Raw genomic sequence first — 23,698 nt, forward strand, 5'->3', positions numbered from 1 at the left:
TATGAGAGGTGCAGATTATATTCCCACTCCACTGTTTGGATGTTATCTATATATAAAGTGACCTGTTTAACAAGTTTGGTGCAGTTTATTCACGCTACAGTTCCTAGGAATACTGCAGTGCAGTTCACCTGTCACGGAGGCATGCTTTGCCGAAACAAATGAACCTACCAATTTGTGTGGTGGCTTCCTATACTTTCAAACCCAGCCTACCATTTCCATGTTCTCCAAAGCATCTATTATCCTATGACCGTTTGGGCAACAAATCGTATTCTAGTATATTCATTAACGTGCCGCTGACATCAGTATTTCCCAAACTTGGGTCTCCAGTTGTTTTCAGACTACAACTCCCATCATCCCCAGCTAGCAAGGGATGATGGGAATTTACTCTACAGCTGTTTTCGGGCTACAACTCCCCTAGGTAGTGAGGGATGATGGGAATTGGGTCCAGCCGTTTTCAGACTACAACTCCCATCATCAAAGTTCTTAAGGCAAATTTTTCCTATACCACCGTGTCCCAAACACATCATTGCGCTTAGAGGCCAATATCCCCTCAGTAGAATTACGGATCTGGCGCAGGACATTTAACTGCTGGTGCCAAAACTCAAATCCCCCCCGGTCTAATATTCCTAATGGTATAAGACTGTCACAAGAGTGCCTGGTCTAAAATTGTCAATCAAAAACATCACTCTTGTGGTTTATCCCCACAACAGTTACTCACCGTGGGTTATAGTAAAACAGTCTAATTTGTCAATGCCTAAATGATATTGAGCGTCAGAATAACTTGGCACCAATAAGGAAAATTTGCCCATGGTATGACCATTTTCCACCCTCCCACTTTGATTCTCTGGCAACCTATCTGCACAACCTAGCAATTCCAAAATATAGACGCACTTTTAACCTCGCAAGACTGACTGTACTGCCCTCAGCTGTACTTGAGGTACGATTCCAACAGATTCCACACGAAAAACGCTTATGTCCCTGTGGAGATGGCAGCATTGAATCAGTGGCGCACGCCCTCCTGGCATGCACTCTTTACAAAGACCTCAGGAACGAGATTATCACCCCTCTTTTATTGTCCATTCCGGGTCATCCAACCACTGCCACAGTGTCTTTTCTCCTGGCATATCAAGAGGAGCAGGTGACAGCAAAGGTTGAAAGGTTTTTAGTTGGGACAATCAGAATAAGGTCCACTGTTTGACAGCTGATTCAGGATCCTAAACTGTGTTTTATTATACTCAACTTTTATTTTGTTATCTTTTGTTGCTATGGCCAATGGCTAAGGCAAATAAAGTTCTTATTCATTCATCCCATCATCCCTAGTTAGGGAGGGGTGATGGGAATTTAGTCCCCAGCTGTTTTGATACAACTCCCACCATCCCTAGCTAGTGAGGGATGATGGGAATTGGGTCTCCAGCTGTTTTCAGACTACAACTCCCATCCCTAGCTAGCGAAGGATGATGGGAGTTGTAGTCTCCAAAACAGCTGGAGACCCAAGTTTGGGAAACACTGGTTTACCCGCCAAACTGTGCAATAACCATTCCTGCGGGAGCACTAAAACACCCTTCATTAATGTAGTTCATAAAAAGCACCTGCCAGCACCAGAAATTCAACGACTACTTAAAAAACAGGTGTTGTCCAGGAGCCGGTGCCATGCGGACACTGATGGCGCCTCTCCTAGTGCAGCTCAGCTGGGGCCAATGTGGATGGGATTAACGCAGGCTTGGTGGGAATAAAGATATTGAGAACAACCACCCCCCTGTTTTCATGCGCCTGCGGAGAGACAGCTGGAGGGCAAGCCTCGCGCATGTGGAGAGGTGGGCGAGAGTCTTTCACTAACAAAAAATGGGGCGTCCTCCACCCCACTTAACTCCAGAACTCGCTCCTGAGGCGTCGCCGCTGCCACGAGCGCTATTAATGACTGACAGCACCGCGGGGGGCCTGAGGGCGGGAAAGGAAAAGGCCGCTTTCCCTCACAACCGCCTCAGTCGAGCCGGGCCGCCTGCCTCGGCCTCCTCCCGCCGACGCTTTCCCGCCCTCCCGAGTTGACGACGGGCCCTTTTCCCGGCCAACTTCTCCTCTCCTTCCCGCTATGAAGCCGTGGCTGCTGCTCCTCGGGCTCCTGCTGTTCCACCAAACGCTGCAAAATGGTGAGTCCGCCCGGGTGGCCGCTGTGCGTCTTGCGCGCCCCACCGCCTTCCAACGCTCAGCATCCCTTTCAAAAAACACCCTTTAAACCCCCCACCCCACCCCATGGCGTGTATCCCGTGCCACGCCGCACTTATAAAACTTTTTGGGGGCGAGGGAGAACTGCCGCCTCCCAGTTTCTGCCGCCTTTCCCGCCACTTGGCAGAGCGCCTCCTTCTCCTCCTGGCTAAGCAAGTGTGCCTCAGATTAATGGAGTCCGTTAGCTGCTGCCACCCCTCCTCGCCCCGGGAAAGAATGCTGAGAATTTGGACGTGGGTTTTTTTTATTTTTCTCCACACCCCATTTAGTTACCACAGGACTGTGCTGCTCAGCATGGCTCACATGCATAGCTTTGAAAGCAAACCAACAAACCCCAAAACTTGTTTTTTTAATTAAGGATTTAATATCATGTTATGGGATATCGTATGGTGTTACTGTAATATAATAATGTATTAAGGTTTGAACGAAACTTCTATTCAAGTTAGATGTAAAATAGGGTAACGGCATAAAGCATTCTGGTAAAATTTGTGATTTTCACCAGTGGAAGACACAATTGATCGTTTGCAAAGCCTGGCACAGTCGTGCATTTAAAGCTCCCTGTGAGCATCAAAGGGTCTCGTATCTGATAATTTCATACGAGTTTTAGTACTTGGTTAGGATGCCCCAATGTCCAATCCAGGTAACTTGAGGAAGATTATTTGCCTGTCTGTGATACTTGGTGCAGAAAATATTGTAATATTGCAAGAAATGTCTACCAAAACTATTTTTTGGGATTAATTTTGAGATTGAGTTGCAGGACATTAAACTGTTTTGCTGTGGTCATGCTCCATATCTGATGTGCATTGAGAGAGAGAAAGATTAAATCAGTTTGGTTCTGGGTACATGTGTGTATTGAAGATGGGTGTCTGGGCTCAGTCTGGTGTTATAACCATTGCACCACTCCTAGGGGCTGAAGTCTTTTTGCCCCCCCCCAATAAAAAATAATATTTTTAAAATTTATATCCCGCCCATCTTGCTGGGCAGCTTACAACATATATAAAAACACAATCAAACATTAAAAAACAAAATATCCAATACGAGCAACAAACAAACAGTCCAATAAATCAATAGAAACCAATAACAACAATAAACAGTTTGCAGTTATACCCAAATTAAAATAACCGCCAACCCCAACTAAACATTTAAGTAATGTCAGTAACTCATAACTAATTCAGAGAAGAGTTTCCTTGAATAAAAAGTTAACTTCACTGGCCTCAGGTGATTCACGGTTTTGTTCCTGACCTATGTCTGACTCCAGCCCTGACAGCTTTGGACACTTGCTAATTCCATGGCACTACACATGCCTAGCACACAGCTCAGTACATACAGGTCTTAGTTAGCTTTTAACACCCCAAGCCTTGATTAAATTCTAACACCTACTAAACCCTGAGATTTAGAAATGTCTAGTAGCCACAAACGCATAGCAACCGGCTTGCTATGAGAAAGTATGGATTACATCAGTGCTTTTTTGGGGGGGGCGCAGGGGTACGCATACCCCTAAACATTTTGTGAATCTAAGTTTGGCGTCAGTATTTCAATATGAATAGGAAAATGAGAGTACCCCTAAGCATTTTTTTTAGAAAAAAAACCACCGGATTACATCAACTGGGCAACTGCAATGCCCACTACCCTGAAAGATGTATATACTAACGATAGATATGATTTTCTTAATGCTTGCATACTCAGGAAGAAAAAACATTTTTTGCATGAAATTAAACCTTGGTTGGAAAGAGCATGCTGCTTTTGCTGTTGGGTGGGCATGCTACTGTCCCGTCACAGCTGCCCTAAAATACTGAATTACTGTCCTGTTTATCTCCTACTAGGGAACATGCGGGGGAAACTTCATAATGAACCAGGCAGTCCTTCTCAATTGTTTGACTCTAGAGACTAGAATTAGGGTGACATATCTACCCTGAGGAAGACCGAATACCTTCTTCAAAATGAACCAGGAAATTCCTTCTCGTTGTCTTTTTAAGAAATGAAACCTCAGGGTCTGGGTCACCTGGTAGCTTGAGGCCGAGTACAGTGGTACCTTGGGTTACATACGCTTCAGGTTACAGACTCCACTAACCCAGAAATAGTGCTTCAGGTTAAGAACTTTGTTTCAGGATGAGAACAGAAATCGTGCTCCGGCGGCGCGGCGGCAGCGGGAGGCCCCATTAGCTAAAGTGGTGCTTCAGGTTAAGAACAGTTTCAGGTTAAGAACGGACCTCCAGAACAAATTAAGTACTTAACCTGAGGTACCACTGTACAGATGTGCACTCCCACCCTGCTCTGTGGCCCTTGTTCTTAAGTAGATTGTCAAATAGGCATATTTATCCCAGTACAGTATCAAGTGACCAGCAGTACATGAATGAGCTTGCTTAGATCAGTCACTGCAGGTGTAATTTGTGTTTCTGTTCCAAAACACAGTATTTCCCCATGGAATCCGTTTAAAGGCGCTAGCACAAGGATAATACAGTACTAATTAAAAGGGGAATATATCTCTTGGAAAAACATTAGAATTAAGGATTACAAGTAGTTTTACATGAACAAGCCAAGTTTAGTTTTCTAGAATTCTAAGCCAACTTCCAAACCTATAATCTCAGCTGTTCTTTCTACAACTGCGTGTTCATCTGAATGCTAACTAAGAGTAGTAGCTTCTGGCAAAGATAATTGATTTTACACAGAAGTGTCATCTTATCCCGTGGGAAGACCTAGTAATTGCTTATTTGCATGTGTTAATTTAAATCCATGCAGATTTAAAATTGCCTGTTGGTGAGCATCCTGAACTAACAAAAAATGAACAGGATGTATATACACACAAAAGCCCTCCCTGCTGTCTTGCCCTATTTAAAATAAATTGGTTACAAATGCTAATCCTATGTCAATATTCTGGGTTCCTTTCCATATGTGAGGTGAAAAACCCCTTTCAGGAAATTTTTTTTGTATCCAAAATAGAGCATGATATTTTCTTCTTCTCTCTCATGTTAGCTATTGGTCAGCCTGCAAAGAACAAGCGTCCGAAGGAACCGGGAGAGAACAGGATTAAACCCGCTAACAAAAAAGTAAAACCCAAAACTCCCAAACTAAAGGAGAGAGAATCCACAGATGCTTCTCCAAAAATCCATTCCATAATGACACAGGTGATGGATAAGGGGCGTTTTCAGAAACCTGCTGCTACTCTGAGCCTCTCTGCAGGACAGAATTTAGAACTGCGGTGCAAAGGAAATAAAATTGAATGGAGCCATCCTTCAGATCACAACAGGGTCAGGTAAGACTTTGAAAGGTGGAAATGAATAAAGTTATGCCCAAACTTTACTGTTGTTGTTTTTTAAATCAATGCAAATGTTGATGTTCCTTTGGAATGTATAGAGAAGGGGAAAAGATTTCAGACCAGAGGCATTTATAACAGACCATTGCCAATGTTGTTTCCATAGAATTTAACCTAAAACAGAACTCAAGCTAAATAGAGGGGACAGGGGCTTTTGCTCAGATGAAATATCTGGAAACTTCTTTGTTGAAAGAATTGTAGCTGTAGTGTTATCATGTGCATATTTATCTGGAAGTAAGTCCAAATAATTCATTAGGACTTCTGAATGGATTTAGGAGTGCAGCGGTAGTCTTGTTTCACACGTGTGGTTTACAGAAATTAGTTTTCTAACTCAGATGTAAGTTTCTTATTGGGTGTGCAGTGGTACCTCGGGTTACAACCACTTTGGTTAAAGACTCTGCTAACCCAGAAGTAGTACCTCGGGTTAAGAACTTTACCTCAGGATGAGAACAGAAATTGTGTGGCAGCGGGAGGCCCCATTAGCTAAAGTGGCACCTCAGGTTAAGAACGGTTTCAGGTTAAGAACGGACCTCCGGAATGAATTAAGTTCGTAACTGTATTCCCATCTGCCCAAGAAATACATAGCAATAAAAGGTAGATGTTATCACAAGAGGAGAATGTTTTGTCAACATTCTAGACTAGATTAGGAAAGTAGTCTTTATTTGTAATTACTTTTAGCTTGCCATATTGCAAACTGTGTGAAGTAAGCTTTTTTCTAGATACATCCTGCACCTGCTGTTTCAAGATAGGGTTTTCTAACAAGAATAGCATTCTTAAGATAGAAGTGTAGATGAATTTTAGCTGCATGACAAGGGCCCCTATCTAAGTTTTGTTCCTCACTGTGAACATTTTTTTGGGGGGGTGATTCCCTAGGAGAGTCACCAAATTTTAATTACTATTAGAAATAAATGAATACATTGCTGAATAACAAGATGTGTAAGTCAAACTCTGATATATATGCTTAGCATTATTTGTGTTTATAGTGACTGGTATCTTACATTGGGATAATAATGATTTTAAAAAGCTCATATACCGGTAATTCATTGCCATAGGATGTTGTGGCTTTTGCTACAAGTACCAATTACTCTGAAATGTAGTTTAAATAATGTTATGGAAGAAGTGTTTGAGGTTTTACAGACCTTGGTAGCCAGAAAATGCGAACGCTTTCCAAGATACGGCATCCCTCTATCTCTGATGAACTTCCATCACACTCAAGTTAGAAAATACATTAGTTGGCCAGATCCAGTACACTATTGCAATTATTCCAAATGGTCTTGTTTTTATTATGCAGTTAACTGAGCCGCAGCATATCTGACCACTAGATGGCAGATTTCACCAGAAATAATACTGTCACATAGCCTTGACCAGAGGGAGTTAATAAATAATTATGTAAAGGCAGAACTGACTGTACTTTTAATGTGTTTGTGTAGCATTAGACCAAAATGCCTGACTGTAAAAGTAAGCGAGGTACTTTGACAAACGAAGACCTTTTTTTCCAAGGCGTGATGTCCTGAAAGGATATGGTAAATTTGAAATGAGGACTCTGTAGTATTTTTTAGTACTTCAGTAGTCTCAGCATCTGGTTACCCATTTAAAATACTGAACTTTTAAATGTAGTTTTCTAAGGGTGCTGAGAGTTGTAAGGAAACCCCTATTCCCCTCCCAGAGCTGCAGTTCCCAGAGTGGTTTAACAATCAATCCCTCTCCTCAGGGAACTATTAGAGGAGGAGGAGGACTAATAATAATAATAATAATTAGTATTATTTATTTATACACCTCCCATCTTGCTGGGTTTCCCCATGTTAGTAACCCTGTTAGTCTGCTGCAGCAAAACGTTTTGTGGCATCATAAATGCTAACAAAGTTATAATTGTGAACTAGATATCCTGTATGTTTTTATTAACTTATAAATGCCAGGATCTTTATCTACGTTGCATTGTGAATGGTCACTAATTACTTTGCATACATCTAAGCTTCATTGTAATTATCTCCGTGTTTATTTCTGGTACTTCCCTCTGACGCCGCTGCTCCTTTTCTCTCTCTGCACCCTTGTGTACCTTCCAACTCAAGAGGACATTCCATGTACATGATGAAGTAGAATCTGGCCTGCCAAACTTACACCATAATACTATTGTGAGTTTGGGGGTGGGGTGGAATCTTAACAGAATATCCCACTGTTCAAGGGCTATAATAGCCCTAGGTATGGGTTGAAGACAGGAGTGCCTGGCGTGTTCTGGTCCATGGGGTCACGAAGAGCCAGACACGACTAAACAACAACAAGGTGTGGGTTGTTATTATAAGTAGGCTTTCTGTCACCCAGGGCAAAGACCCAGTTTGTCACACACACCCCACATGTGTTTGCGTACACACACAACTTAACACATTTGTTCATAAAGGACATAGAACATAGTTTGAAAGAGGCTGGAGAAGAAATAATATTTCCAAAATAGTAAAATTGTCTGTGTATGTATTTGGCTTTCATTCAACCTTAAGTAGATCTTCTCAGAGAGTAATAGGTCATTTGAGGAATTCTAAGAAGTATTATGACTGCATGATATATTATTATTATTATTATTATTATTATTATTATTATTATTATTAATTAATAGTAGTAGTAGTGGTAGTAGAAGAAACTGATAATGATCAGGCACATAATAAAGAGTAAGTCCTATCGAACTCAATGGGACTTACTTCTGAGTAGTAAATGCTTGCAGTTTAAGGCTCTAAATAATAAAATAAAATAATAAATAATCCACAAGTTTCCTTAAAAAATTGTTGATGGCTGAACCATTGCAGTTAAGTAATTTAAAGTGGATTGGCTACATTTTCCTTCCAAATTACAGGAAGGGATAAATACAAAGTGCTTCGTATGTCAGCATCACATTTCTTTCATTGCAGGTATTTCATTTTCGGTATAAAGAGGACTCAGTTTTTGTAGCTGATTGTATGCAGCAGTGCCCTTTTTATGTATTCATATGATGTAAACATGTATGTTTTCCTTTAGATCCAAACACACACACACTGAGAGAGAGAGAGAGAGAACACGAATACATAAGCAAGCAATACGCCAAAGTGCATCTGTTCCCAAAAAGGGAAGGAAGTGGTGTTCTGATCTCTTCACCACTTTTAATTGATCTCTGAGACATTGAAGGAAGCCAAAGAAGAAGCAAGCAACAACACTTCCCCTTTTCAACTTGCTTGGAGAGGATTTCACCAGGATTTCTCTGTCGCACACAGTTCCAAAAACAGAGAAAGGGGAAGGAGGATCATTTCCCAGGTTTTCCTGCTTCCCCTAAGAGAAAGCCCACCCCTCTCCACCCCAGCTGTGAGGGAGCCCCTCCATCATAAGCTCAAGTTGCATATACAGTGTCTGCTCTCCCTCATTCCAAGGAAACTAAACTCTGGGTAAGCAGCTAGAACCCCTGAAATCTTGCATTGCTCAGAGATTGGGGTGGCATGCAATAATACATTTCTAGCATGAGGAAAGTTGCATCACCAATGTCTCTTCAATACCTTCACAATTTTATGCAAAATTAAATCTGTGTAAGACAGTGAATTTTTATTGTAGAAGGGAGCATGTAGTTTCATAGCTATGAATCACATATTAATGTATATCCTTTGATTTCAAGTGCCATAAATGAAAAGGCGATGACTGAGGCAAAATGAGTAATGCTTATAGCACTTCCCTGCTCCTCCACTGATATGCCTACAGCAACATAGTAAGTGAAAAATAAAGATGGAGGAGAGGAAACTGGGCCCAACAAACGTATAAGCTGACCATTGCAAGCCCGTAAACATTTAATAGGACTGTAAGCATGTAATTCATGTTGCTATTATATAACAGGACATATTCACCAAAAAACTGAAGACACTACCAAGTATGAGTACCACTTTCTCAGTTATGGTTGCAAGTAGCAGTACATATTGAAGTTCTGAAGGAATAGCTTTGCAATCCAACCAGGTGAGTGAATTTTCTCATACAAGATGGAATCTGCTCCCACATGAGGTGGTGATGGCCACAAACTTGGATGTCTTTAAAAAAGGATTAGACAAATTTATGGAGGATAATTCAGTTTTTGCCTTCACTATTGGAGGCAGTATGCCTCTGTACAGTAGTTTCTGGGAATCAAGAGCAGGAAGAGTGCTGTTGCACTCAGGTCTGTTGTGGGCCAGGAGTCAGCTTCACCTGCTGAACAGCCTGAAGGGCGAGAAGGCAGAGTGACCCAACCTTCAAGGATAGAGAGAAGGTGCTGATGAGAACCATCTGGCTTCAGCCTTAAGCAGAGCTTCCAGCAGCAGTCAATTGCGGGTAATAATGCTTGTAACTCCTGGCCCTATCTTGCTGATTCCTGCTCTTGACCCCATTATCATCAGATTCCCTGACCCCTGGACCATCTGACCACATGGATTGCTGTTTGCCCAATCCTAGGACTGGACCTGATTTTGGATGCTGACTGCCTCCAGGAAGTACACTTCAGAGGCTCTGGTTGGCTGGCCGGATGTATTCTTGAGGATGACTCACATGGTACTCATGAAGGCCCATAGCCACTTGTTAAAACTAGTCCCCAAATACTACCTCATGAGGAGGCTGGTAATATGCCGCTACCTTTGCTTCAGCTGGCTCAGCACATTCTGAAGGTCCATAAGTATGGCAAACAGTCTGTGACAGGATACAGAAGGACTGGGGGGAAACCCAAGGTGCGTTGTTTTTTGAAAGCAAAGAACGGAAAGACAATGAAAGAGTATCTTCAAGCTTCCATCAATAGCTAGCTATACCATGGTGCACAGGTGATGAATTACTCTTGTACTGGCTTTTTTCAGCTAAATCTTCCTGTCATTTTCTTCATGAGATGCAGATCTCTGGGCACAGAGTATTCAGGTGGTGCTGCAGCCCTTGCAGATACTTTAGGGAAAGTCTCACTTGGATGATTTGGAACCATGAGAGACTACAGTTTCAGATACTTTGGGCTTTTCATATTTCAGCCTTTAGAATGTTCTTGATTGTGATTAATATAACAATAATTGGTTCCATCTATACTAGGCAAAGAACCTGGTAGAAAGATATTATTGTGATCCTGAACAGGTTTACCAAAGCTGGCATGCCACACTTGATTTTAATTGGCGCTCATCAAGATCACCATTACATTCATCATGAATGATTCCACCTTCAATTTCATCTTTCCCACAAAAGTGCTCTGAACAAAAGGCAGTCTCCCCCCAAAAAACCCAGAAGCAACACTTAGGATGACCATCTCTTACCATGCTGATGGTGTACATATGGTGTACGTATTTCCTGGCTGTGAGGCGTGAAGGCCGCACATTACAAGGCCCTTTCCACCTGACCTAGGGAGCAGGGCCCATACTCATCCAGCCCTACAAGAGAGACTCATCATGGGGCTGGAGGAACATCGCCCATCTGTGAGTGCTGAAGGCCGCTCCCTGCAAGGCTTTTTCCACCTGGCCTAGGGGGCAGACTTACCCAGCCCTATACTATGTTATATGCATTCTGTAGTTGACCTTCTTTGTAGTGTTTTATTTTGAAATATTTTAAGATAATATTTTAGTTTTCTGTTATTTTGCTTTGACTGTATATTTGACTTTTTCAGATTGTTTTATTGATTTATTGATATAATAAAGCGGCCCATGGGGGTCGTTTAAACGGCCCACAAGACACCCCCAAACCGAGCCACCTGCTTGGTGAGTCCCTGCGCGCTGCGCTAAACCTGCTCAGAGCAGGGACTCGCTTCCCTGGCGCCGGAAGTCGTGTCGACGTAGGCACTGGAAGTTGCGTCTGCACAGACGCAATACAGCCCACGGAGTGATCTCCGCGGGAGTGAACTGGCCCAGGCGAGGTAAACCTTGCCAACCCCTGATTTAATATGCTGTAAACTGCTGAGATTTTTCTTAAAAATATAAAGTGGTATAGAAAATAAATAAATAAATAAATAAAGCAAGCAAGCAAGCAAGCAACCAACCAACCAACCAACCAACCAACCAACCAACCAACCAACCAAGCAAGCAAGCCTTTGCCACTGTTTCCCAAGTCATTCAGAGCTTGCTGTGGTGTTGGGCAGCATTTTGCTGTTGCAAAGAGGTATTAAGCTGATTTGACATCACTACTAGTTCTTCTGCAAGAACTGATGACATGAATAATATATCTGATCTGTTTGCTTCTTTCAGCACTAAGAAATCTCCAAGCTCCCGTATCAAGAATTTCATCACTCTTGTTTGTAATAGTACCTTTTCTCCCAGAGTCTGTGAGGGTAAAACCCTTCGTCTCCTTGTAGTTTTGGCTTCATCTCAATCAAGATAGACCGTCATGGGAAACTGCCCTTGACTCGTCAGCTTCTATTTCCTTAGTTATCCTTGTGTTCTTACTTCAATAACCACTTGCACATACAATTTGTGTGATAATATAGATTGGCAGCATGTGATATTCAACCTGCAAACCAATCATTAGAATCTACCCTTGGCCTTTGCAGAACTGAGTAGCCCTCAGAATCATAAATGCATGATGATACTCAACTATAGGGTGGTTAATATATATTCATCAAGGTTAAACCCTTAAGCATATGATCTGTTAACCTACAAACTCCAAGTTACTGCAGCTACCCTCCTTTCAAGTTGGTATTTGTCAACTTGTTTGAAGTGGTGACTATGAGTCTTTGGTCACATCCACAAATCCATTAAAAACACATTTTTATCACTTTTAACAGTCATGCCTTTCTTAAATAATCCCAGGAATTGTAGTTTACTCCTCACAGAGTTACAGTTCACAGCACTTTAAACTACAGTTCCCAGGATTCTTAGGAGGGAAGCCGTGACTGCTAAAGTGGTATAAGAGTGCTTTTCATGTGTGGTGCGGATGTGGTCTTTATTCTGGGATGTCCTCTTCCACATCTGTCTGTCTAAACTGCAGAGCTGTTATTCCAATGGTCGGCTTCAATGTGTGCTACTTCTAACCACTGCTAAAGTGGTATTCAGATGCTGTACTTGCCAGCTTCTGTAGTCATTTGGTGCCCATTTCCTGTAAATAGTGACATTAGTGAAATGAATATACAAGGGTGTAATATGAATTTGCTTTATGGCATATTTTATCGATATTGAGGATCAATTTTGTTTCCTCCATCTTTATTCTCCATAGAAGTGCTACTTCTTTTCTTATTAATGTTCTGTTCATTCAGTCAGTCTTTAGAAGATTAGGTATCACGGACTGCAACTGGAGCAGTTTCTGCCAGTTGCCACATTTTGCATTTCTCTAGCGACATACTTGCATTGAGAAAGAAAGGGATGCGTCTGAAATTTGTGAACTTGTTTTTCAGGATCTACTGTACATATGATGCTTTGATAAATTAAGTGCATCACCAATTAAGGCAATTTTCATGGGCATAGGAAACAGGTTAAGGGATATCTCTTATTATTCCGACTTTCTTGGTAAACATGCAAGCTTTTGACTTACAAAGCATTCATTACCAGGAAGCAAGCTTTAGTCAATGGTTTTAGCCAATGACAGAAATGTAAATGTTTGAGAAAGAACTCATAGGTGGTTAATTCTCCATTGTGTATGCCTACTCCTCACTTACTCATGCAAAAGAACAAATGTGTCTCTGGATACATGCTGCTGAACTGCAGAAGGGGAGACTTGCGCCCAACCTTATGCCTTCTCAAGGAGGGGCAAAGGGTAGTAAGTCCCAAGCAGACAGTATATCCATAATTCCAGCACAGCGGGACCATCTGGTCCTGTGCTGGCCTCGCAAGAAGTTCTGAACTGAGCTACTGTCATTTAAAGGGGAGAGCGGGCTAATCAGAAAACAGTTAGCATCCTAGACAGTTGCCGATACAACAGATTAATCAGCAGGGGGTTGCAGGCTGTTTTAATGACCTAAGGAACTAAGATCTCTATTGACGCTGGCTGTTTGTGTTGATGGATACAAACAAACAACTCAGATACCATTCTGTTTCTTCTTCTCGGACTGTTACAGTTCAAACCCTTTGCACCAGAAATTCGAACCATTTTCAGATTAACACTGAAGTCCAATAAACTGGTTTCAGAACGATCAACTTGCTGAGACCCTACTTCTAAGTAAATGAGCATAGGATTAGGCTGCACAGAATTTAGATATAAGAAGCTGGTAGCTGCTGATAGAGTGCTTATAGCCAGGGCAGAGGGTTTTTTATACTTTGCTTTTAAATAGAAATTTTATACCACAGTAATCTAAATTTTGGGGTGAGAAAACTGAATTCTGCAAGGTGTCTAAATTGTGCATATTAAGTATATTTCCTTGTTTGTTTTGCATAATATCTTAATGCTTCTTCTAATCAGTGGGAGAGACAACAAACTATGCAGAGGGGCTCTGAAACTCTGGTTTGAAGTGGTCGAAACTTTTCATGTACATTTGGCTTCTTTGCTTTCGTCAAGCATGCCTTTCTAGCATCTTGAAACTTGCCTTTAAAAAGGGGTGGGGCTGAAATTTCTATGATTTTTTAAAGTTTCACCCAACATCAAACTCTGTGTTAGCGCAGTGCTTGCCTAAAATTAAAAAACACACCTAGGCTTTTTCTACAGCACTGATACATCTACATACGCGTTTATCTTGTGCTACTTAATGGGTTCTTACTGGGAACTCACATTTCAAAAAGATATCCCAGGTTGTGTAGGGATTTGGACAATAGAATGTTGGCATTTCCGCAATAGAACTAGCTTTGCTTTGCATGAACTGAATCAGTGCATATGTGGGTGGGAAGGAAACTCTGGAAGAGATTGATTTCTTTCAAAGTCCTAATTATTTAGCTTCCTTAGGGATACAATATGGATTTCCTTGGAAAGTTATTTGGTTATTTTGATTGCTGGATGGCTTATATGTAGAGGGTTTGATGGATGGCTTATTGTGTAAAGAGTTGAGCCAATCAAACTGTATGGTTTGCTAATTAATTCTGACCTTAATTTGTCTCATTCAGTGGTGCTCTAACGATATTTAGCAGACTGTGATAACTGGGGGAGTCAAAATTGTTCAGGCACAACCGCTTCTCTGTATTAGAGATACTCAGTACAGTATGGAATATCTTACCATTTTCTCTGCAGGCATATATTCCTAAGCTACAATCACATTATTCACTTTTTGGTTAGCTCCCCAAAAGGGGCTCATGCAAAGTATTTGTCCCATGGCTGCTACCAGCCAAGCCCCTTCCTATGAGGTCCAAAGATAAGCAAGAAGCCAAGCAGGATTCACAAGTAAACAGCTGAGGGATTCCTACCCATTTTATTCTTCCTATGTGCTCAATATATAGAGTCACAACTGGGAAAGAGATCCTCTTCTCTTCAAATGACCATATCTAACCCCTCTGCCACCCTAAGCACCACACCCTCTCAATTAGCCTTTGGCTAATAAAACGATCTATATACCCTTTGAAATTGTGTGTGTGTGTTGAGGGGCAGATTGTTGGTTTTGTTTGTTACTGTGTTGTGCATGGTTGTGTTTTTATACTGTAAACTGCCCTGTGATCCTCAGTTAAAGTGCAGTATAGAAATTTGATAAATAGCAGCAGTAATAATAATAATAATAATAATAATAATAATAATAATAGGTTTTTTAATAGTGCCCAGGGCATATGTCATAGGGCTGCCATATTTTGAAGAGAAAAAAAGAGAGGACACATTTGCCAACTTCTACTTTTAACAATGGATCTCTGTGATGACTCTACCCATGAAAAAGAGGACGTGTCCTGGAAAAAGAGGACATGAAAAGCTGAATGCTGCCCTGTGCAATCTTACTGACATCGCCTTTGCTTTCTTATATCGAGTGCCAAGAAACAGAAATAAATTGTCTGGTGGTATTCGTTGCTTTGGTCATGCAAACACTTGCAGAGTATTTATGTTTTGATCAGTGTTAGAAATTAGCCAGGCACCAGACACATTTTGCTACTGGCGTGGGTCCAGTTACAACTATGTGGAGATTTTTGGGTCACAGTTTAAAAACTCTGGCTTAGTCCATAGTTTGTACCATTACCACTGTGTGTGTGTTTCTCCTTCTTGCATCCTGGTACAAGTGAATTGTTGTAAGAGCAAGCTACAGTCAAACAATGTAGAATCGTAGAATTGTAAAATTGGTCCAACTCCCTGGAAAATAGCCATTCCATTGTGGTGGCCGTAACCAAGATTTAAGGTGCACTTGGCATCTAGTTTATATATCTGAGTTTCTAACTGGTTTTGATCCCATAAATCAATATCATCAACAGTATTAACCAGTGACATTTAATTAGGAGCATCTGCGGTGCTGTGTCTCATTCTCTTTTCCACACATGATGAGTAAGTGTGCTTGGTCCTTAAATTATGTCATTACTTTGTCATTATGTTATTCCATCCCATTCATTTCAGTGCAAAGAAAATGCATTACATATGACAGGGGAGGCGGGTAGTAATTATTTCATGTATGGGCCAAAAGCAATACCAACAGTGAATACAGTGATACCTTGGGTTAAGAACTTAATTTGTTCTGGAGGTCCTTTCTTAACCTGAAGCTGTTCTTAACCTGAGGTACCACTTTAGCTAATGGGGCCTCCCGCTGCCACCGCGCCACCATTGTGTGATTTCTGTTCTCATCCTGAAGCAAAGTTCTTAACCCGAGGTACTATTTCTGGGTTAGCGGAGTGTGTAACCTGAAGCATCTGTAACCTGAGGTACCACTGTATTGATTGTATTTGCTGGGTTGATTTCAGTTCTGGACATGGGATGAATAAATGAACAATGGCAGTTTCTGCTGCCATTTCTGTTTCTGTTGGAATTCTCCAAAATCCTTGCCTGGGTGTTTTGTACGGTATATTGAAGTCCAGCAACAGAGGCTGGCCTGTGTCCACTTCCCTCTGTTGCTGCCAGCATTCAAAACTCCCATTGTTCTCGGCGCATTTTGCGACAGGGAATTTCATTAATGCGAGCAGTTTCTGAGCCCTGAGAGCAGTACTGCGCCTAAGATTTCAGATTAAAACTGCCACTGCTGGAACGAAAGGAAGACGTTTTTCTGCCTCCCGACTTCTAGCTACTTTCTGAGGACTGGAGAAGGGACCCTCATAAGAATATTAAGGGGGTGGGCAGGGGAAGTGTGGCTTTTGCAGTCTTCAAATGAGGACTAGACCATGTGAAAATTGAACGTAAGATTTTAGTCGAAACAAAATAAAAAAATTTCCTTCCAGTAGCACCTTAGAGACCAACTAAGTTTGTATCTGAAGTTTGTATCTGACCAACTTAGTTGGTCTTTAAGGTGCAACTGGAAGGAATTTTTTTATTTTGTTTTGACTACAGCAGATCAACACAGCTACCTACCTGTATAAAATTTTAGCTGCAGTTCATTCATTTTCAGCTTCTTGTTATAAAAAAAAGTATGCCTAGACATTCTGTTGTTGCGCCCGTAACCTAGGTTTAAGGTGCCATTTTGCTCCTGGCTTTCATATCTCAGTTTCTAACACTGGTTGCTGATATCTTGAAGAGAAGGAACATGGGCTCCAAGTCCCCATCTCCACTTCCCCCTGCTGCAGCCTTGGTGGTGGCTCTTGCTCCTGGTGCACCTTTTGCACAGCGGGTAGAAGATCCCTGACACTGGCGCTATTAGGCCATTAGGGCCGAGTTCAGACCATCATTCTGAACTATGGTTAACCAGACCTTGATTTATAAACCTTCACTTGGTGTGTCATGTGAACCCGCCACTAGCATGTTGCCCCAATAAACTTTGCCATGAACTAATGCAGTTCTTGGACTGAAATGGTCCTCCATAACCTTTGATTTTGTGTTTTCTCTTTGTCCTTGCTAGCATCAGGCAACATGACAGATATGGGCAGCTGATTCTGGCAAATGCCACTGCAGCAGACACTGGTCAATACAGCTGCTGGCTCCTGCAATGCAGTGGCTACAATTGCAAGAAGGATGAGACCAAAACGGGCTCAACGTACATCTTTTTTGCAGGTAATGGAATGGCTCATTGCTTCCAGAGGTAGAAAGGTCCTTCCTTAATGCTATCTTTTTTTTCATCTTTGCACTTCACGGTATCCCTGTATCGAGTGGGCAGCAAGTGTTTCTGATAGTGCAGATTATACCCTCTTTTGTGCTCATTAGTTACATGCTCATTTTTCAAAGCAGTTTATTTTTTAGCACTGCTGTATTTCGGTTTTTTTATGCAATCAGTCATCGTCTTTTGGTGATACCTTATCTTATTTAAGCTGCTTGTTTACACAGTGAAAATATTTTATTGGAGATCAAAGCAAGTTAAAAAAGAAGAATGGTTAATTAGTGCCTGCTGTCTGTTTTGTAGAGAAAATTTACAGTCAGCCGCATTATGGTTATTTAAGGTGTGCAGTGGTGGATGAAGTTAAAAAGTCACTCTATGCACATCATCCCTTAATGCAGCCTTCCTCACACTGCAAGTTTTTGACTAATTTCCTCACCACTGGATGTGCTGCTTGGAGCGCATGAGACATCTGGCAGGTACCAGGTTGAGGGGTAGGTGTCCCTAATGAATAAGCTAGATAAGGAGCAATAATGTGAGGTGAAAATGCACTGTGTAAAGAGCAGTGATTGAACTAGGATACAAAGTCTACAAATCATGATTGGTATGGATTTGGGGTCGTGGGTGGCACTGCGATCTAAAGCACCAAGCCTCTTGGGCTTGCTGATCACAAGAATGGAAATTCAAATCCGCAGGACGGAGTGATGACCACAAGAATGGAAATTCAAATCCGCAGGACGGAGTGAGCTCCCGTTGCTCTGTCCCAGCTCCTGTCAACCTAGCAGTTTAAAAGCATGCCAGTGCAGGTAGATAAATAGGCACCACAACAGCGGGAAGGTAAACAGCATGCACTCTGGCACTCATCATAGTGTCCTGCTGCACCAGAAGAGGTTTATTCATGTTGGCCATATGACCTGGAAAAGCAGTCTGCGGACAAACGCCAGCTCCCTTGGCTTGAAAGCGGAAACGAGTGCTGCACCCCATAGTAGAATTCGACTGGACTTAACCGTCCAGGGGTCCTTTACCTTTTACCAGTACAGATTCTGATCAGAAGTAGAGGATTCTAGGTGGTGAAGTTAGTACAATAGCTCAATTTGGAAAGATCTGGTTATTTTAAAAATTCAGAAATGCAGTCACCATTCTGAGACTTATGCTGGAAGATCCAAATATGCTGTTAGGATTCTTTTAAAACTGCATGCAATGTGTTATGGAAGCTGCATTCGCAGTCTGAGAGGCCCTGCTGAGCACATGGCCACATTCAATAAAGGCTTAGTGATTTGGGGCTTAGTGTTTAAATTCAGTTGCTAAGTATTTGAAATCACAACTGAAAATCTAATTCTTGCAGAGGTACTATGGTTGCCTCTCTCACTAGGTCAGGCTTGGACAACTTGTTATCCACTTTTCATGTATGCCAGCCTTCATGTGGCTTTGGGGTGTGTGTTTCACAAGGCTCACTAGTCTCCCAAGAGTGGTTTGTTTATCCCTGAGATAGATTGGGCATTTGTTTACAGGGGACATGCAAATTAGAGATGCATTGAAGCCATTATATATTTAAATTAGTTCATTCATTTTCTTTTAGAAAACCACTCTTAAAGGTAATGTTATTGTTGGTAAAAATCAGATTTCTGCTAATAAACCAGTTCTCCCATTATTGATGTTTTTGCTATGGTGCTGGTTAAAATGGTAATGACTGGTGCGTGATTAATATCCATTGCCTTGCTTCTTCCTACAGATAAAGGGGAGCTCTTCGTTCCTTCTGCCAGTTATTTTGAAGTTGTCTACCTCAACCCAGATAAGCCAGCGGTAGTTCCTTGCCGAGTGACCAGCCCATCAGTGAAAGTCTCATTGCACCAGGAGTTCCCAGCCGAAGAAATCCAAGTGGATGGAACCAACATTATTTATGACGTGAAGAAGGGTTTTATCTATAAGCATCCAACATCCGATCACAAGGGAGTGGTTTACTGCAGAGCAGAATCGTGGGGAGCACCTCAGATTTCCATCAAGTACCAGTTGCTTTATGTGGAAGGTAAAAAAACTAACCGAATGGCTCAGGCTAACATCAAAGCAAGTTCTACTGTACACTCTCGCAGTGCTTTAAACTGGCCCTGAGTAATTTCCCACACAAGTTAACACAGTGGTGATCTGTGTTTATGGTAATGTGGGTGGCGCTGTGGTCTTCTGCCAACCTAGCAGTTCGAAAGCATGCCAGTGCAAGTAGATAAATAGATACCACTGCGGCGGGAAGGTAAATGGCGCTGGTTTCCATCATGGTGTTCTGTTGCACCAGAAGCAGTTTCATCAATGCTGGCCACATGACCCAGAAAGCTGTCTGTGGACAAATGCCGGTTCGCTTGGCCTGAAAGCGAGATGAGCACCATAATGCCATAGTCACCTTTGACTGGACTTTTAACCATCCAGGGGTCCTTTACCTTTGCTTTACCTTATGGTGAACTACCTAGGTACTCAAGTTTATACTGAACTACTCAGGCTACTTCACCACAAGCAAAACACATTCAAATGTTTTCTGAAGTCAGCCACGTAAAATTATCAGCATAGTGAAACTTTCCAAACCTCGAGTGTATATCTGTTTTGAAACTGAGGCGGAAGATAGCAGTTCTCTGTTATCTTTACGCAATACCTACATCTTCCACAAGCTATGTTAAAGAAAACTTAAAACCAAGGGAAGCCTTAGAATACTACAGTAATATATCTGCACCAACAAATAATTTTGCCCCCAAACAGCAGTTGCAGCTAATTTGTGAGCAAATTACAAGAGAGTTGTGTGTCTGTTGGGTGGGGTTGAGCAATAATGAATTAAAAATTGATTTTGAGTAGAATTTTAAATTGTCAATATTTTTTTCTACTCCCTGCGTAAATGTTGTTGACAGTAACTTGAATGCAACTATTAGCAGCTGGTGATCTTGGTTTCCATGTTGTGGAATTTTCACTTGCTGATTTCTACAAGTCAAGCTGGTCCATCTGCAACCCGGTAGGCTATTAAAAATGTGGAATCACTTTTTATTGTCTCTCACCCATCTCTTTGAACCAGTCCCTAGTGGCCCGCCTTCAACTACAATCAAAGCATCATCCAGTACAGCAGAAGGTGGTGATGATATCAGTGTTCTGTGCACAGTTTTGGGGGAGCCAGATGTAGAAGTGGAGTTTAATTGGATATATCCAGGGCAAAAGGTAAACTGCTGCTTGTTTTCTTATTTCTCTTTAAAAAAACCAAAATAGAAAATGACATGAATAGCATGAAATTTTTGGAAGGCATGAAAACAAATCTTATTCGCTACAAAGTTGCTGAAGTCTTGAGAACGATGCGGGCAGAGGGTAATGTTGACTGGTAATCTGTTTTTTTTCCCCTGCCACTTTTAGCTTGGAAAGATTATACACAAAGGCCTGATTTGGCCCCAAATTGGCCATCCATATTTTGGATAAGTCTATGCCCCAAAAGCCTAACAAAAGGACTACTATAAAGTTATCTACATGAGTAGACACAAGGAGACGTGGGTGGCGCTGTGGTCTAAACCACAGAGCCTAGGGCTTGCTGATTGGAAGGTTGGCAGTTCAAATCCCCGTGATGGGGTGAGCTCCTGTTGCTTGGTCCCAGCTCCTGCCAACCGAGCAGTTTGAAAGCACATCCAAGTGCAAGTAGATAAATAGGTACCGCTCCGACGGGAAGGTAAATTGTGTTTCTATTTGCTGCTCTGGTTCGCCAGAAGCGGCTTAGTCATGCTGGCCACATGAACCAGAAAAACTGTCTGCGGACAAACGTTGGCTTCCTCGGCCAATAAAGCAAGATGAGCACCGCAACCCCCGAGTTGTCTGCGACTGGACCTAACGGTCAGGGGTCCCTTTACCTTTTACATGAGTAGATAAGGAATATGCTTTACAGAGCGCGCTTATCATTATAATCTATCACAACATTTTTCTACTAGGACATCCTGATAAAATTTTGAGGGTTATTTCCCTTCTGCACTTTGATTCTTCACCACTAGATTTTAGAAAATCAAGTTATATTCACCTACTGTTCTGTAGAACAGTAATTGACCCTTTCGAGTTTCCTTTTATTTTTCAATATATTATTGTAAATTCACAGATTAATATGATTGTGAAGCTGCTGGTGTACGCAGTTATTACAGCAACACAAACTCTCATCCTGTCTCAAAGCACAACCCATGCCATCAGTTTAGCAATATGTGGCTACTAAAATTGATTAGTAACACAATAACATTGATTTGTGGACATTTCCTTTATTTTGTGTGGTGATAGTGGGCATTAGGATAAAATGCAATTTGTTCCAAAGCCTCTTTCTGGTTCTGAGAGGTGGTAGAGTCAGTTGTGCCTTTGCAATATGGTGCTCGGATATTTTGAATATTTTTACCACAACTGTGTCTGAAGTGGCACAGTTCTTGCCCATGATCTCTCATGCATAAATCCCACTAAAACCACTTTAACTCTTGACAAAACAGATGGTAGGACTACATACCAAATGTCTGAAGTTCCACCCACTGCATGGATTCAATTAACTTTTCAAAGGTGGTATTTAAAAGACTTACACCTTTACATCCTTGATCACCTTACACTGGTGAGTCCCAGACTCAGCTGTACCAAATAATCTGGACCCAAAAGAAATCATAGGACCAGTTTTCCCAAAGGTGTTTAAACTAGACAAAATACCATTAAGGAAGTATGGAAGATGTTGTATTAAGGCTGTAATCTGCTGCCACACTTTGCTGGCCTTACTTCCAGTTAAACGTGCCTAGCTAGGATCTGGCTGCATGTCACATATAGGTGCTAAAATTCCCCAGTAAATAATCTTCATCTGGCATGAATACAAAGAGAGGCCAGCCTTAAATGGTCATGTTTCCCCTTAAGATTAAAAGGGCAGAAACAAACAAGACAGCCCTAGAAACAGCAAACACATCTTTCATTGTATGGGAACAGCTGGGATTCTTATTGCAAAACCAGCAGCCTCGGCATCTTCCGCAATAGCTCTGCCATTCAGATTAAAACTCCTACGCTAGCAAGTAAACTACTGTTAATAAAATTAAGTACTGTGTTTACAGAACGGCTTCCAATGACTATCTCATGTTAAGTGTTTTCCAATCATTAGTATGAAAGGCCTGTGGTTATCCAAGACTCTTGGAGGCTGATCGACAGAGGAATTGGTCACACCACGAGAATTTCCGAGAGCCTTATTACCGTTGAAGATTTTGAGACCATTGATGGTGGAAACTATATTTGTATAGCTCAGAACCTTCGAGGACAGACCACAGTAGCTGCCTATGTTGAACTCATCTGACATATTAAGCTCTCGGACAAGACGGAACAGGAAATGTATTGCTGGACTGCTTCTGGCAAGCTTTGCCTTCAGAACTTGAGATAAGTGGAAACAAATCTTAATATAATTCATTCTTACTTTAGAGCAACACAAATGCAAGCATGTGGTTGTAAATGAGGGTTATTGTGCAAGTGTAGCACAAGGGCTTAGAAACCGAACCAGGAACTAGAATATCCATCACCCAGTGTTGCCTTTCCCACTCAAAGTGGCCTTAGAGAAATGACCATCCTATCTTCATTATGGAAACACCGAATTACCACACAGGGTTGGTTGCAAAAGGGTGCTAAAATAAGTCTCCATCACATTCCGAACACTAAAGCACTATATAAACGCTAAGCATTAAATATAACTCAAGTCACTTTTTAGGAAATATACATTTCAAAGCCATAATCTCACAATATTCTTTTGTCATTAGGAGATAAAAGCTAGCTAAGTTAACGTTAAAATTAGCCTTGCGCTTTAATTTGCACACATGAAAAGTAAATAAATATCACTTGTAACATAGATGCACATGTCTCCTGGTAGCTTGGAATGTAATGCTTAGTTTGCTCTGTAAAATTTATTCCCCCTGCAGAATTAGTCATTGTAAGTTTTGTAGAAATTGCAGTACAATATATGTGTTTTAATATGCCATCTTTAGGTATCATAGACAGCTGCAGCCTGAATGGTTGTTGTTGTTTTCATTTGTAAAATACGTATCAAACAAATAAAATACTCTGCAAGTTTTAAGCATTTGTAGATTTAATATTAAAAGTAGTTTTCTTATATTTATACAGTAGTACCTCAGGTTAAGTACTTAATTTCGGAGTTCCGGAGGTCTGTT

The 23,698-nt window shown here is 41.5% G+C and overlaps 1 protein-coding gene across 2 annotated transcripts; it reads left to right on the top strand.

Moving 5' to 3' along the window:
• Positions 1 to 1,845: 1,845 nt before the first annotated feature.
• PDGFRL (platelet derived growth factor receptor like) lies at positions 1,846 to 23,604 on the top strand. 2 transcript variants are annotated; one of them, XM_053404482.1, is made up of 6 exons: positions 1,846 to 2,147; positions 5,197 to 5,476; positions 17,337 to 17,488; positions 19,261 to 19,554; positions 20,578 to 20,717; positions 22,648 to 23,604. In XM_053404482.1, exons 1-6 carry the CDS (start codon positions 2,090 to 2,092, stop codon positions 22,834 to 22,836), a joined length of 1,113 nt encoding a protein of 370 aa, XP_053260457.1. In that variant the 5' UTR covers positions 1,846 to 2,089; the 3' UTR covers positions 22,837 to 23,604. The 2 variants fall into 2 exon arrangements, with proteins under 2 accessions (XP_053260457.1, XP_053260458.1); XM_053404483.1 differs by lacking the exon at positions 1,846 to 2,147 and adding an exon at positions 2,347 to 2,456.
• Positions 23,605 to 23,698: the final 94 nt, after the last annotated feature.

The sequence above is a fragment of the Podarcis raffonei genome, chromosome 9 (assembly GCF_027172205.1).
Source record: "Podarcis raffonei isolate rPodRaf1 chromosome 9, rPodRaf1.pri, whole genome shotgun sequence".
NCBI lineage: Eukaryota > Metazoa > Chordata > Lepidosauria > Squamata > Lacertidae > Podarcis > Podarcis raffonei.

Excerpts from the sequence above, each read along its gene's own strand:
- PDGFRL (XM_053404482.1), top strand. The coding sequence starts at position 2,090 with ATGAAGCCGTGGCTGCTGCTCCTCGGGCTCCTGCTGTTCCACCAAACG. Across the intron at positions 5,477-17,336 it reads TCAGATCACAACAGGGTCAG|CATCAGGCAACATGACAGAT; the intron begins GTAAGACTTTGA and ends TGTCCTTGCTAG. Across the intron at positions 17,489-19,260 it reads AACGTACATCTTTTTTGCAG|ATAAAGGGGAGCTCTTCGTT; the intron begins GTAATGGAATGG and ends TTCTTCCTACAG.